The sequence below is a fragment of the Necator americanus genome, chromosome III (assembly GCF_031761385.1).
Source record: "Necator americanus strain Aroian chromosome III, whole genome shotgun sequence".
Classification (NCBI taxonomy): domain Eukaryota; kingdom Metazoa; phylum Nematoda; class Chromadorea; order Rhabditida; family Ancylostomatidae; genus Necator; species Necator americanus.
The window spans coordinates 8,228,050-8,240,530 of record NC_087373.1 but is presented as its reverse complement, the minus strand read 5'-3'; the positions used below and the strand labels follow the sequence as shown (position 1 = coordinate 8,240,530).

The 12,481-nt window shown below is 41.0% G+C and overlaps 3 protein-coding genes across 4 annotated transcripts; 2 read left to right on the top strand and 1 right to left on the bottom strand.

Annotated features, from left to right (window-relative positions):
• Nucleotides 1–4,033: 4,033 nt before the first annotated feature.
• On the bottom strand, nt 4,034–5,488 carry RB195_008944 (uncharacterized protein; the record flags this gene model as incomplete). Of its 2 annotated transcripts, none has more annotated exons than XM_064195704.1 (1): nt 4,034–5,488. In XM_064195704.1, one exon carries the CDS (start codon nt 5,486–5,488, stop codon nt 4,034–4,036), a length of 1,455 nt encoding a protein of 484 aa, XP_064046849.1. The 2 variants fall into 2 exon arrangements, with proteins under 2 accessions (XP_064046849.1, XP_064046850.1); XM_064195705.1 differs by having other exon boundaries at nt 4,034–5,305.
• Nucleotides 5,489–5,606: 118 nt separating this feature from the next.
• RB195_008943 (uncharacterized protein) lies at nt 5,607–6,668 on the top strand (the record flags this gene model as incomplete). Its single annotated transcript, XM_064195703.1, has 1 exon — nt 5,607–6,668. The coding sequence occupies one exon, from the start codon at nt 5,607–5,609 to the stop codon at nt 6,666–6,668; it is 1,062 nt and encodes a 353-aa protein (XP_064046848.1).
• Nucleotides 6,669–7,637: 969 nt separating this feature from the next.
• On the top strand, nt 7,638–8,063 carry RB195_008942 (uncharacterized protein; the record flags this gene model as incomplete). Its single annotated transcript, XM_064195702.1, has 1 exon — nt 7,638–8,063. The coding sequence occupies one exon, from the start codon at nt 7,638–7,640 to the stop codon at nt 8,061–8,063; it is 426 nt and encodes a 141-aa protein (XP_064046847.1).
• Nucleotides 8,064–12,481: the final 4,418 nt, after the last annotated feature.

The following is a 12,481-nucleotide window of genomic DNA, read 5'->3' as shown; positions in this document are numbered from 1 at the left end:
GGAAGTCCGGAAACGACCCGGAAGATGCAACGCTCGCGCATGGCTGGCACGCTCCAATCGAACTCGTTGTAGGAAACAGCGGCCCGTAACGCTCGAAGCCGCATCTTCCGGGCCGTTTTTTTCGGCAGTTAGGAAGAAATGCACGGAATCACCATCCTCACCATAATCTACGACCCCGTATAGGCGCAACCCACTTGAAACCCCATATTCGTTGGGTGATGCCTTTAAGTTAAAAACACGTTAAAATTATTGAGACGTCTTTAAAAGCTATTATAAGAAAATAAATTTAAAAGAACAGCAAGCAATTTAAAAAGGATGGAGTTGAGAGGGGAGACATGTTCAGTGGAATGTGATGAGTGTTTTGCAATGATTTATATACAATATGCAAAACGTATCTTGCCTTGTTGTCCTAATTTGCATGCTTCGATCAGATTTTAAATTAATGGATTGTGCCTTTTTTTTTGATTGGATGCTCTTAGCTATTAAAAGCTTTCAAACTGATATGAATTATGTAAAAACTTCGACCATATTGTCCAATCCATGACCTGATAATAGGATTAGTTTCTATGGTATATTGAATATAAACTGAGATAAGCAACACTATTGAATTATTCTCAAATGTAGTCATTTCGGTCAATTAGCACTAAAAATCTGCAGTTCCAAAAAACCTATTGCAAATTGCAAATCTGTTACATATTTATTTTTTTAAAATTAATTTTACCCCTCTCAGAGGAGAAGAGGTTACAATTTTTAGTGACAAAATTATTGTTCAAAAAAAGTGATTGATACAATTTTTTTAGAATGGCGGTTCATAAACCTCTTGTTATCGCCACTCATTGGAAAATACATACAGCATATTTCAAGGCGAAAAAAAAGCCAATGGTCCGATTTTTTTTCTTTTTTCCAATTCTATAGTTGTTAGAGAAGAGTTAAAAAAGTTCTTGAGATATTCTTAGGAAGAGTGATCCCTAAATATCTCCTTATCGGCCGGTCACTGCAAATGCAGCATAATTATTAGCCGTAGAAAAAAACAAGGAGACAGACTTGGTCTTCCGTTCCGGATTTTTCTGTTTAGCATTGAGAGTTTCCAATGAGCACCAATGTTTTACTTACTAATCCATTGTGTCGACCGCATTTGCAGCAAATTTACAGCATATGCGTCGCTTGAAAGCATTCCACATCATTTTTGATAAATTAACAATCGATCAGGGGAAGGTGATATGAATAGGAAATAAAGACTTTGAGATTTTTATTGAAATAAAAATAGAACGAATCAAATATTCAGACAATGGAATCGCTTCGCCTTTTGTAATTGTCAGCCCTGTACTGGTTGTTTTCGAAATGTTTGGAAAAAGAATCGTAGATTAAAGGCATCACCCCACGAATCTGGGGTGATGCGGATTTCAAGTGGTTTATGCCTGTACGGTGTCGTAGAGAGAAGGGTGATTCCGTCATCTCTTCCTAATTGCCACAAAAAACGGCCCAGAAGATACGACTTCGAGCGTTTCTGCGCGCTATTTTCCACGACGAGTTCGACTGGAGCGCAGCAGTCTTGTGCATGCGCCGCATCCTTCAGGCCGTTTTTTACGCCAATTAGGAAGAAATGGACGGAATCATCCCCTCTCCTTAATCTACTCTCCCGTATGAGAATACTCCACCTGAAATCGGCACCACTTTAGATTCGTGGATGCCTTTAAGTGTTCTGGTTAGGGGCCAGACACGTTGTGGACTGAATTTTTGAATGAAGTGATTCATGGACGAAGATATACATGCGAATCTCAACGTCAGCGGTAACGGTTCGTAACGTCAACGATCCCGACAATAAAGGTTTTGCTTCTACTGGCAGCGATGCGAAATGTGATGAACGGTGTTTCCAGAAGATTTCTGTATAAAGATAGGCTCCTTAACAACGGTGCTTCGACATGCAGCCTGGCGAACTGTACAATCGTCCACCAACAGCGAATTTATTTCGCATTCTTAACGAACGGATCTAGCGAAGAAGTGCAAAACTACAAGAAGTGTCTCTGAGATTTATTGAAAGTAGTTACAAAAATGCAAACACTCGCTTATTATCGATGGTACAGGAATGTAAAATCGTCTTACATTACAATTCGTACTCGCGCAAATACTGACTGTGATGGTTTTCTCAGAAAAATCAGCCATGAAAAATCTGATATTCATCTCAAGTCATATCTCACGGATATCAAACATATTTTATGTGTTATTAATGGATGAAACATATTTTATTTTCATAGATTGTGTTGACTGATTATCTGCATTTGTTGTTCACGATCTTGTGGATTTTTGAATTTTCGATACGAAAAAATTAAGGTAATTAAACACTACGAATCTTTCTTCCGTTGTGATTTCTTACGTCTTCTACACAAGTTTTGTTGGCTTTCTAAATTTGATGTGTTTGTGAATTTAATTAACAGAATACTGGAAATAGGAGAAACAACGCTAGCAAAAATTCCTCATACTCCTCAAAAATTCTGTTCTATGGCTAAGATACATAGAACCAATATAAAAGAAGTGTTAAAGTTAAAAATAAAAAAAAAAACAGGGCTAGTTTTGGCTCTTCCTAGACGATCCATTCCAATGTAGATGGTTTAAAAGAAAGATAGTGATGTGATTTTTTTCCTCCTAGATAATATTCTATGCGAATGCAAGACAAAAGTAGGCAATTACATACAGTACTTAAATGCGAAAACTAAAATAAATGACTCTGGTCTAATTGGATTCGAGATTTGCAGCTGATTTGTTGCGATATGTCTCCTTACGCTCAACCAAAATGCATAATTTGCCTTAGATCCTGACAAACGAGCGTTCTAAACAACGGCAGCAGCCATCGCGAACCGCCTCCATCGCCGCTATCTCCTGCATCGTCTTCGAACAATCGTATGTGCGTCACTCTTCCAGAATTACAATTTTTCAAGCAAATACTTTAGCATCAAGAAAACAATTTGAATTTGTTTGTTTTTCATTTATTTATTACGTTGAATGGGGGAAAAAAGGATGTGGCAAGGATGGGTACAAAAAAACACAGAAAAAACGGAGTAAAAAAACAGCAAAAAGAGTAGAATGAGCAGGGAATAGACCCGTGTTCCCGATTCCGGCACAGAGATGATTCAATAACGACGAAACGTAAAAAATGCAAAACAAAAAAAAAACCAAAAAACCAAAACTTAGGCAAGTTAGGTATTAGATATTGGGTATATTATTATAAATATACTATTATTAATTCACTATTGCTATTACATATTAATTATATTTGGGGATCGTGTAGTGTAGCGCTAGAGGCGCTGTCTCCGCTGTCTGCCCGATCGATCGTAGGTTCGAAACCGCCCTCGTGCTCATCAAGCCTTTCATCCCTGATTCTGAAATGAAGTGAACGTGGGGGCGCATCCCAAGTAGATTGATTAACGTCAGACACTTTATCCTTCATCATTTTATTAGATACATTTATACTACCTGTAGAGTTATTAAAGCGCAGGTAGGTCATAGATGTCAGAGGCATCCATTCACATCAGCCAGTAAAATGTATTCTTCATGCAAGTTACATTTACAACTCGCGGAGTTCCCCAAGCAGATGTACTGCCTCACCGCGCTCAACCGATGTGCGTGGAGATGAAGGAACTAATCTCCAACTCCTCTCTTCTTGAAACCTAGGCATTTGATAGCGTATTTATGTTTTTTTTTTTGTTATGCCAACAAGGTTTAGGTGAAACTTCTTTATTGGCCTGACGTTTCGACAAACTCGTCTTTTTCAAAGGCCTGAAAATGGTTCGAGGTCTCTGATACCATTCATATCCCACCAAACTCCTCCTCTCTCCTCGCCATCCCCCGATATTGTTCCAAGTACACCACGCAAGACCTTAAAAGGAAAACAGCTGACCAGTATCACCGACTAGAGGGGTTGGTACACCACCGCGTTCTTAAAGATTGTCACCAAGGCGAATGAGATCTACGCACTGTGCAGTATCCTTAAGTACTGTTGTCTGGATAACGTTAAGGAGCTGCATGTGGGGCAATCTTATAGCTCACAGAGTGTTACGAACGGTAAGAAGTCATTGGTAATTGATAAGCACTCATTTTTGTTATTCATGGACGGATTCCTGGCGGAAATCCAGAACGCTGTCAAAGCCTTCCTAGCAGATATTTCTTTCTCGTGCGCTAATATCGTACATTTTATTTCAAACTCGTTTCCATCATGCTTATCATTTTTGTGGCGCCCTAATGGTGTCATCGAACTCCCTCGCCTTTTACCAGCCAAATGTTCCTTGATACGCACGTTCAGCATCCTTCCAGTTTCTCCAACATAAATGGCGTTGCACGTTAGGCATTCTATTTGGTAAATAACTCCGATTCTCGTGCAATCACCGGCCTTACCGAATGGACAAACAACGCAACATTCTGACCCGCATTGCCTATCGTAGAATCTATTGCGAACTAACTGTCGCTTGATGCTGTCGTTCGGTATGTTCACCAACACAACATCATCTTGCAGCTGTGCTCGCAAAAGAGTCCGCTGTGTAGCAGCAGTTAAGGAGTCAGAGACGAAGGGGATGCACAAAGGAATTCTACCTTCACGTGGGATCCTCAATATGTTGTTCGTACGTCGAGATTGGGTGTTAGATTTCAATCTCGAGTACCCGTTTGAACTAGCTATGCTTGTGGCTAGTTTTAGTGATTCCTCCCGTTCTCTATCCCCTGTGCACATTGCTGTTGCTGTTCTAACCATATTTCGGATAATTGCCTTTTTCATGCCATTAGGATGGGCTGACTTTGCGTTTATCGTGAAGTTTTTCGAGCTTTCCTTGCGATACCATTTCACACTTGCAATGCCATTGTATAGTCTTATTTGAGCATTCAAATAAGGCAGCCAACCATCTTTTGGTTGTTCTCGAGTGAGTTCTATGTACTGCGATCGCTCATTCAGAATTCTAAAGCATTCGTCCATTTCGGATTGCGTTGATGTTATAATGAAGCAATCGTCGATATAACGGCAGTGCATCTGTAGAAGACGTTCTATCACTGGTTGTTCTATTCTGCTCATAAAGCAAACGGCAAGAACTGGAGCAAGCCTTTGGCCCATAGCAAGTCCTCTTATTTGAGAGAAATATTTTCCTGACCATTTAAAAATATTGCACTGGGGGCATTCGTTGATCAGGATCATTATGCGTTGCTTGCTTAGACCAAAGGTTTCTATACTACTGCCGTGTCTATCTAGCATTTCAGATAACGCTTGTAACGCCTGTTTGTTTTGAACGTTTGTGTACAAAGACGTCACGTCAAATGACTCCATGACACAATTTTGTTTGAATCTGGCATTTTTGAGACGTTCAAGGAATTGTGAACTGCTTGATAGATGAGAAGACACTTTTGGTAGTAGTTGACTCACAATTCTATTTGGAAACCAAGAGATACGGTCTGTTGGTCCTCCTACACAACTTATTATTGGCCTTATTTTATATGTCTCCGCTGACATTGAGCGTAGGTCGTTATGATGATCGTTACGATGCAGAATGATCCCGATCAACGAATGCCTCCAGTGCAATATTTTTAAATGGTCAGGAAAATATTTCTTTCAAATAAGAGGACTTGCTATGGGCCAAAGGCTTGCTCCAGTTCTTGCCGTTTGCTTTATGAGCAGAATAGAACAACCAGTGATAGAACGTCTTCTACAGATGCACTGCCGTTATATCGACGATTGCTTCATTATAACATCAACGCAATCCGAAATGGACGAATGCTTTAGAATTCTGAATGAGCGATCGCAGTACATAGAACTCACTCGAGAACAACCAAAAGATGGTTGGCTGCCTTATTTGAATGCTCAAATAAGACTATACAATGGCATTGCAAGTGTGAAATGGTATCGCAAGGAAAGCTCGAAAAACTTCACGATAAACGCAAAGTCAGCCCATCCTAATGGCATGAAAAAGGCAATTATCCGAAATATGGTTAGAACAGCAACAGCAATGTGCACAGGGGATAGAGAACGGGAGGAATCACTAAAACTAGCCACAAGCATAGCTAGTTCAAACGGGTACTCGAGATTGAAATCTAACACCCAATCTCGACGTACGAACAACATATTGAGGATCCCACGTGAAGGTAGAATTCCTTTGTGCATCCCCTTCGTCTCTGACTCCTTAACTGCTGCTACACAGCGGACTCTTTTGCGAGCACAGCTGCAAGATGATGTTGTGTTGGTGAACATACCGAACGACAGCATCAAGCGACAGTTAGTTCGCAATAGATTCTACGATAGGCAATGCGGGTCAGAATGTTGCGTTGTTTGTCCATTCGGTAAGGCCGGTGATTGCACGAGAATCGGAGTTATTTACCAAATAGAATGCCTAACGTGCAACGCCATTTATGTTGGAGAAACTGGAAGGATGCTGAACGTGCGTATCAAGGAACATTTGGCTGGTAAAAGGCGAGGGAGTTCGATGACACCATTAGGGCGCCACAAAAATGATAAGCATGATGGAAACGAGTTTGAAATAAAATGTACGATATTAGCGCACGAGAAAGAAATATCTGCTAGGAAGGCTTTGACAGCGTTCTGGATTTCCGCCAGGAATCCGTCCATGAATAACAAAAATGAGTGCTTATCAATTACCAATGACTTCTTACCGTTCGTAACACTCTGTGAGCTATAAGATTGCCCCACATGCAGCTCCTTAACGTTATCCAGACAACAGTACTTAAGGATACTGCACAGTGCGTAGATCTCATTCGCCTTGGTGACAATCTTTAAGAACGCGGTGGTGTACCAACCCCTCTAGTCGGTGATACTGGTCAGCTGTTTTCCTTTTAAGGTCTTGCGTGGTGTACTTGGAACAATATCGGGGGATGGCGAGGAGAGAGGAGGAGTTTGGTGGGATATGCATGGTATCAGAGACCTCGAACCATTTTCAGGCCTTTGAAAAAGACGAGTTTGTCGAAACGTCAGGCCAATAAAGAAGTTTCACCTAAACCTTGTTGGCATAACAAAAAAAAACAAGATGAAGGGACTGTTATTTTAGGCTTGATAAGGAAATAGTAACAAGCAAATACCAACAATATCAGACCAAAAATTTAAGCGTAAGGCTTTAGGGAATATGGTACTTGTCAGATCTTTACTAATAAAGTAAAAGGGGGATAGTATGATTCAACGTGTAGGTAAAAAATAAGTACAATAAATTACAATAATACAAGTAATGATCATAATAAATATATCACCTTGATCACCTTGACTCCCGAAGATCTTCGAATTGGTCGAGCGGGCACCAGTAATTCTTCCATTTGTCCCGATCGCGTGCCAGAGTCGTCCAGTGGTACCTCTTTCTGCTTGGGACACGAAGAGCATCATAGTTTTCTTTGAACGAAATCGTGAAGAAATCTGACCATCGGGTCGGCGGTCTTCCTGTAGTGCGCTTAATATCGCGGGGAACCCAGTCAGTCACGGCTCTGGTCCAACGGTTGCCGTTAAAGCGCATCGCGTGTCCGGACCACCTTATTTTACTTTCCTTGGCAAACGCTGCAGCGTCTCTAATCTTTGATAGCTGACGTAGGAGAGAACTTCGAATCCGTCCCTCAATTGCGTGAAACGGGATACTCCCTGCATCACTCTCTCAATTGCGCGTTCAATGATGCTCACTGCCTTCCTGCTTGCGAAATGCTCAGGATTCCGAAGCACAGGTCAAGGCAGGAAGTGCGGTGGCGTTGAAGAGGTGAGCACGGAGTCTGGGATTCCTGGTCTTCACTACATCTTCGATGCGCTTGTACGCTTCCCAAGCCGCTCGTTTCCTCCTGCCCAGCTCGAGGGTCAAGTCGTTCATCATGTTCAATTCCCGACCCAAATAAATGTAACTGGTGCATTCGGATATGTTCGTTCGGTTAAGCGTGAATGGGGCATCCGAGACCCATCCGTTCAGCATGAACATCGTCTTGACCAGATTCAGCTGAAGACCGATGCATCAACATGTTTCGTCGAATTCTGTCAGTATTCGTTCCGCTTGGCTGATGCTAGGTGTCACCAGTACGATGTCATCAGCAAAGCACAAACGGTGTAGCTGCCGACCGTCGTTCTTCACTCCCGTGTCGTCCCATTCCAACTTTCGAACTGCGTTCTCGAGGGTGCCTGTGAATATTTTGGGTGAAATTGTATCACCCTGTCGGACCCCCCTCTTCACGTCAATGATGACTTTCTTGTAGAATGGCGAAATTTCGGTCGTGAAGTTACTGTACAACTCTTGAAGTACCTTTATGTACTGAGTAGGGATGCCACTGTGGTTTTCCAAGGCTTCCACGACTGCTTCCATCTCAACTGAGCCCTTTTCCAGTTCTATAGTCTATATGCCTCCTGCAACCCCGTAATTCCTCGCGCTACCGTTCCAGGTCTTCCTCCGGAATCAGGAGACCCTTCTCTATTACTGTGACATGCAAAAAACTTTTAAAACCCATGGACAGGTTGCAAGCCTCTAGTCCCATGAGTTTTTGGGAGAACTTTCGTTCTCCCGGAGTGGACGTGTGGAGCTTATTGGTTGGAGGGCACTCCAAACCGCCTCCCTTGCACCTCTCAGTCACTTGATTGCAGGCTTTTGGCTGGACAGACCTGCGGGACACAAGGGTGTCATAAGTCACTCCTGGCTCAGCAGAAACAAGAAGTCCATTCCTTGGTTCACCCACGTCTCTCGAGAGGCAAAAGGTCGCTTTTGGTCGACGGAGAAACTAAGCCTGTGAAAACTTTTTTCTTGGCCACCTGAAGAAATGTTGTTTTTTTTTGTTTTTTGGATCGTTCTGCGAAAAAGGATGGTCACGTTACCTTGAGAATTTTCCACTATTATTACTATTAACACTATTAACGTTATTACCAACTATTCATATTTATTTTTATAAGTTATTTTAGTTGTATATGTTTGAAAGTTTAATAGGTTACCCGTACGTAAGTGAATATCTTAAAAATTCTATCTTTCAACAGCTCATTCCCTCCTGAGGTGTAGCAGAGATGACCGCCTGTGGTACTGTTATTTAAATAAAAATAAAAATAGAACACAAAACAACTGTGTATAGAGGTATTGAGCGCGTGGTGGGTATGCAACAGAAATGATTCTGTTTTCATATTTGTACTAGACAGAGTAACGGAAAAACAACAATTGTGGTTTGTCTTTTGATGATATTAATGATCATGATCGTGATCATGATCATTCATGTATAGCATATATATATATATATATATATACTATTATATACTTCGTATATAGCATGATCATGCTATATAAGCGCGCTTAGTCCGTGTGTGTGTTTGTCTGTGTGTCACAAAAGTACTCCATAGTGATTTAGAACTCTGCACCGGTGAGGTACAGAACCATCGCCATGTACCTGATAGACGAGCACTTTTTCACCATTGCCCCAAACTGTGCAGGTATGTATGGCTGGCTTTGATAAAGTTTCTCTCATATGTTAGAGAAGGTTAATAAACTTTTATCTTAATGTATACTTCCAAATTTGCCAGCTATCATGCTGTATAACAACGGGCTTAATCTGTCTCGTGTGTGCATCTTTATGTGTGTGTTTTAGTCAAGCAATCACAAAAAGAGGAGATGAATATACTATGGCGTCAGTTTGGTGGGCCGGGACCAGATAACCGCAAGATGGGCTTCGACGGGCGATAGATGCTTATACAAGGGGGTGCGACGTTTTCACCGGCGCTAGACACCTATAGAAGCGGGTGCGACGGGTCCAACGGTCAACGTTTGTCTGTAACATATTGATAAGGAGTGTTTGAAGCTGAAGTTCGAATGTTTTCCAAACGTAAAACTGAAGCTTTTAAAAAGAAGACTATGGAATCCCTCGCCTTCAGTTATAATATAAAAAAGGAGGAAAGATTGTTGGAGATACACGAGTCTAATTTCACAAAAACGGCACTAATATTAATTTTCGTTGATCTGTGAAGGGTGCGAAGTAAAGACCACAGAAAGTCTGAAGTCCTGCTTTAGCCGGAGGCTTATACTGGTTCAATGATATTTCAATATGATATTTATTTTGTGCTGTTATATTACATATTAATATGATAATTTTTAATGAAAGAATAACGAATGATTTGATTATACGTTTTTGTGAACGTGATGAGCAAATTAATTCTCATAGACGCTCCTGAAGTATCTACGTATGCTCATCAAAAACAATCCTTTTATTGTCAAATCTTTTTCCCCATAACTCAAAAAAATTTTGTGTAATGGTAAAAGGAAGGACGGTCCCTAGGTTTCCATCTTTCTTCTCCAATTATCTGCATTTCCCCTTTTCATCCGAATGCAATCATTCGGATGAACACGTCCACGTCGACGGAAGTGCCGCACCTGCGGTTAGAGACATGCAAAGGTCATACACGGCGACGAATCCGTGTGATAACGAAGCGTAGAGCAAGGACGACATGCATCAGAGATAATTGTCCATTTCTACTACGCCATACAAATCCATACGAAGAGTCTGCATCTGCGCCCTGTTTCCTCAAGCGAGGGAAGTATAGCTAATGTGGATAGCATACTGTGAGCTGAAGCTTGTCAGAAATTTGAAAATCTACTATTCAAAAGAAACAATGATGTTCTGTTTGGAATATCGTATCTATTGCATATAAATACACGTATAAGCGTGATACGAAGAACATAGTATTAGATTGAGTCACAAATATATTCCCTTTTGTTTTTCATACATATTAACCTTGATGATGATTTATTGTGATTGTGACCTTTAGCGGGAACGGTAAAGGGGGTGCCAGCGGATTCTCCGCGAATAACTCCAGGACATAACGTGCTCAGTGGGTATGCCGACGGATACGCGAACATACCTCGAAGAGGTCACGCTCTAGTCGTTCATGAAGACGCAGAATTCGTCTTAGATGTTCTTCTAACCACAGAGACGCAGAAAGCTGCGCAGTCACAAGGAAATATGCAAAGAAGAGTGGAAATTAGCGAATAAGTCAAAGAATGAAGTGTTAGATAGAAGTGCATGGGGTTTTGTATCTTGTTCTTATTAAGAAAGGGAGTGAGTTTTTTTTATATCACCTTCAGAAAGTCTAGAATACCGACCAAACTCCTTTTCGTCCTGTATTTTCCAAGAAGTCAGAGATACAGAAGGTCCCTGTGTCCAGAAATAAATTAATCTCCAAAAAAGCTTGGAAGTTAGCATAACGATAATTCTCATTACCGTTACTTTTGAAAGCTGGAATGTTCCGTTTTATCGAACATTTTTGTGCACGTAATTTGAAGCTATTAGATACATCCCTATCTCATTTTTCACGTGAGGATTTGTCTTGCTTCTGGTACGATTGTAAATTGATTGAGATCACCTCATGTGACAAAATTGCAGTGAATGTGTCTAATTCTCCATAACAATTTAGTGAAGAGTGAATTATATCCTAGCCGGTGATGCATCGTATGATTAGCGGTAGGTAAGCAGAGTCAGCTACTTAGGTGCCAACAAAGCGAATCTCTTCAGGACAGGCCCCATCGCTAATGGCTCTGACGAGACATGACCAGGCCATGCTCGTAATTCTGCCGAGATCCTCTTTACACGCACCTGACCTTTTGAGTATCTCTTCTTACTCTCTCGTAGCTTGACGCGGATTTTGCACCAATAATGACTTCAAACTAAAAAAAAAACTAAAACTGAACGTCGAAGAATGGAGGGTGTCTCCACCTTCACTCCTCCATCTCTCTCTCCTTCCACTTGGTTCGTTTATCAAGTTCAGATCTAAATTCTAACAGCCTGATCGGTCATCACTCCTTTATAATGCAGACTGCATTTTTTTGAGCAGTGGCCGCAACACTATTACTCGTTTAAAAAGCATCGCATGGCGTAAGTAAAATTTTTGATTCTCTGTTTTCGAAGTGAACAAAAAAAATTAAACGTAACGTACGCGACACTAGACCGCTTTCCAAAGACAAGTCGAAGTTCTACCTACGTAAGGATAGCAGAAATCACTTGTTAGAGTTACCAACTGTATGCGTATACAACAATAATAGGTACACGTACCTGGGCGGAAGTTATTTATGAATCAATGTGATAAAAGAGGTGGACTGAAGATATCCAAATGACCCATAGATATAGGATGAGATTAATTTAATAGCGAAGGAGATCCACCATAGACTATGCGAAAAATAGCTTCTTTTCTGCTACGCTAAAGGTGTAAAATGGTGAAATATATAGGAGGGAATTGACAAATTGATTACATCCCAAAAAATAATCCGCTCATATTTTCCATGGTTTTTTTTAACCGTACAGATATGACAATCGAAAAGAAGTAAGATAAATATGGGACCCCTTGTGTTACACGATTGTTACAGCCATTGAAAAGGAGGCATAGGCCATAAGCCATCAGAATGGAAGCAATATAAGATGAATGACGAGAAGACTATCGACATTGTAGTCCGGTCACCCTTGATGAACGCTTTCAGTGAACGGTATTATGCTTTTTGCGTTCTCCTGGAAA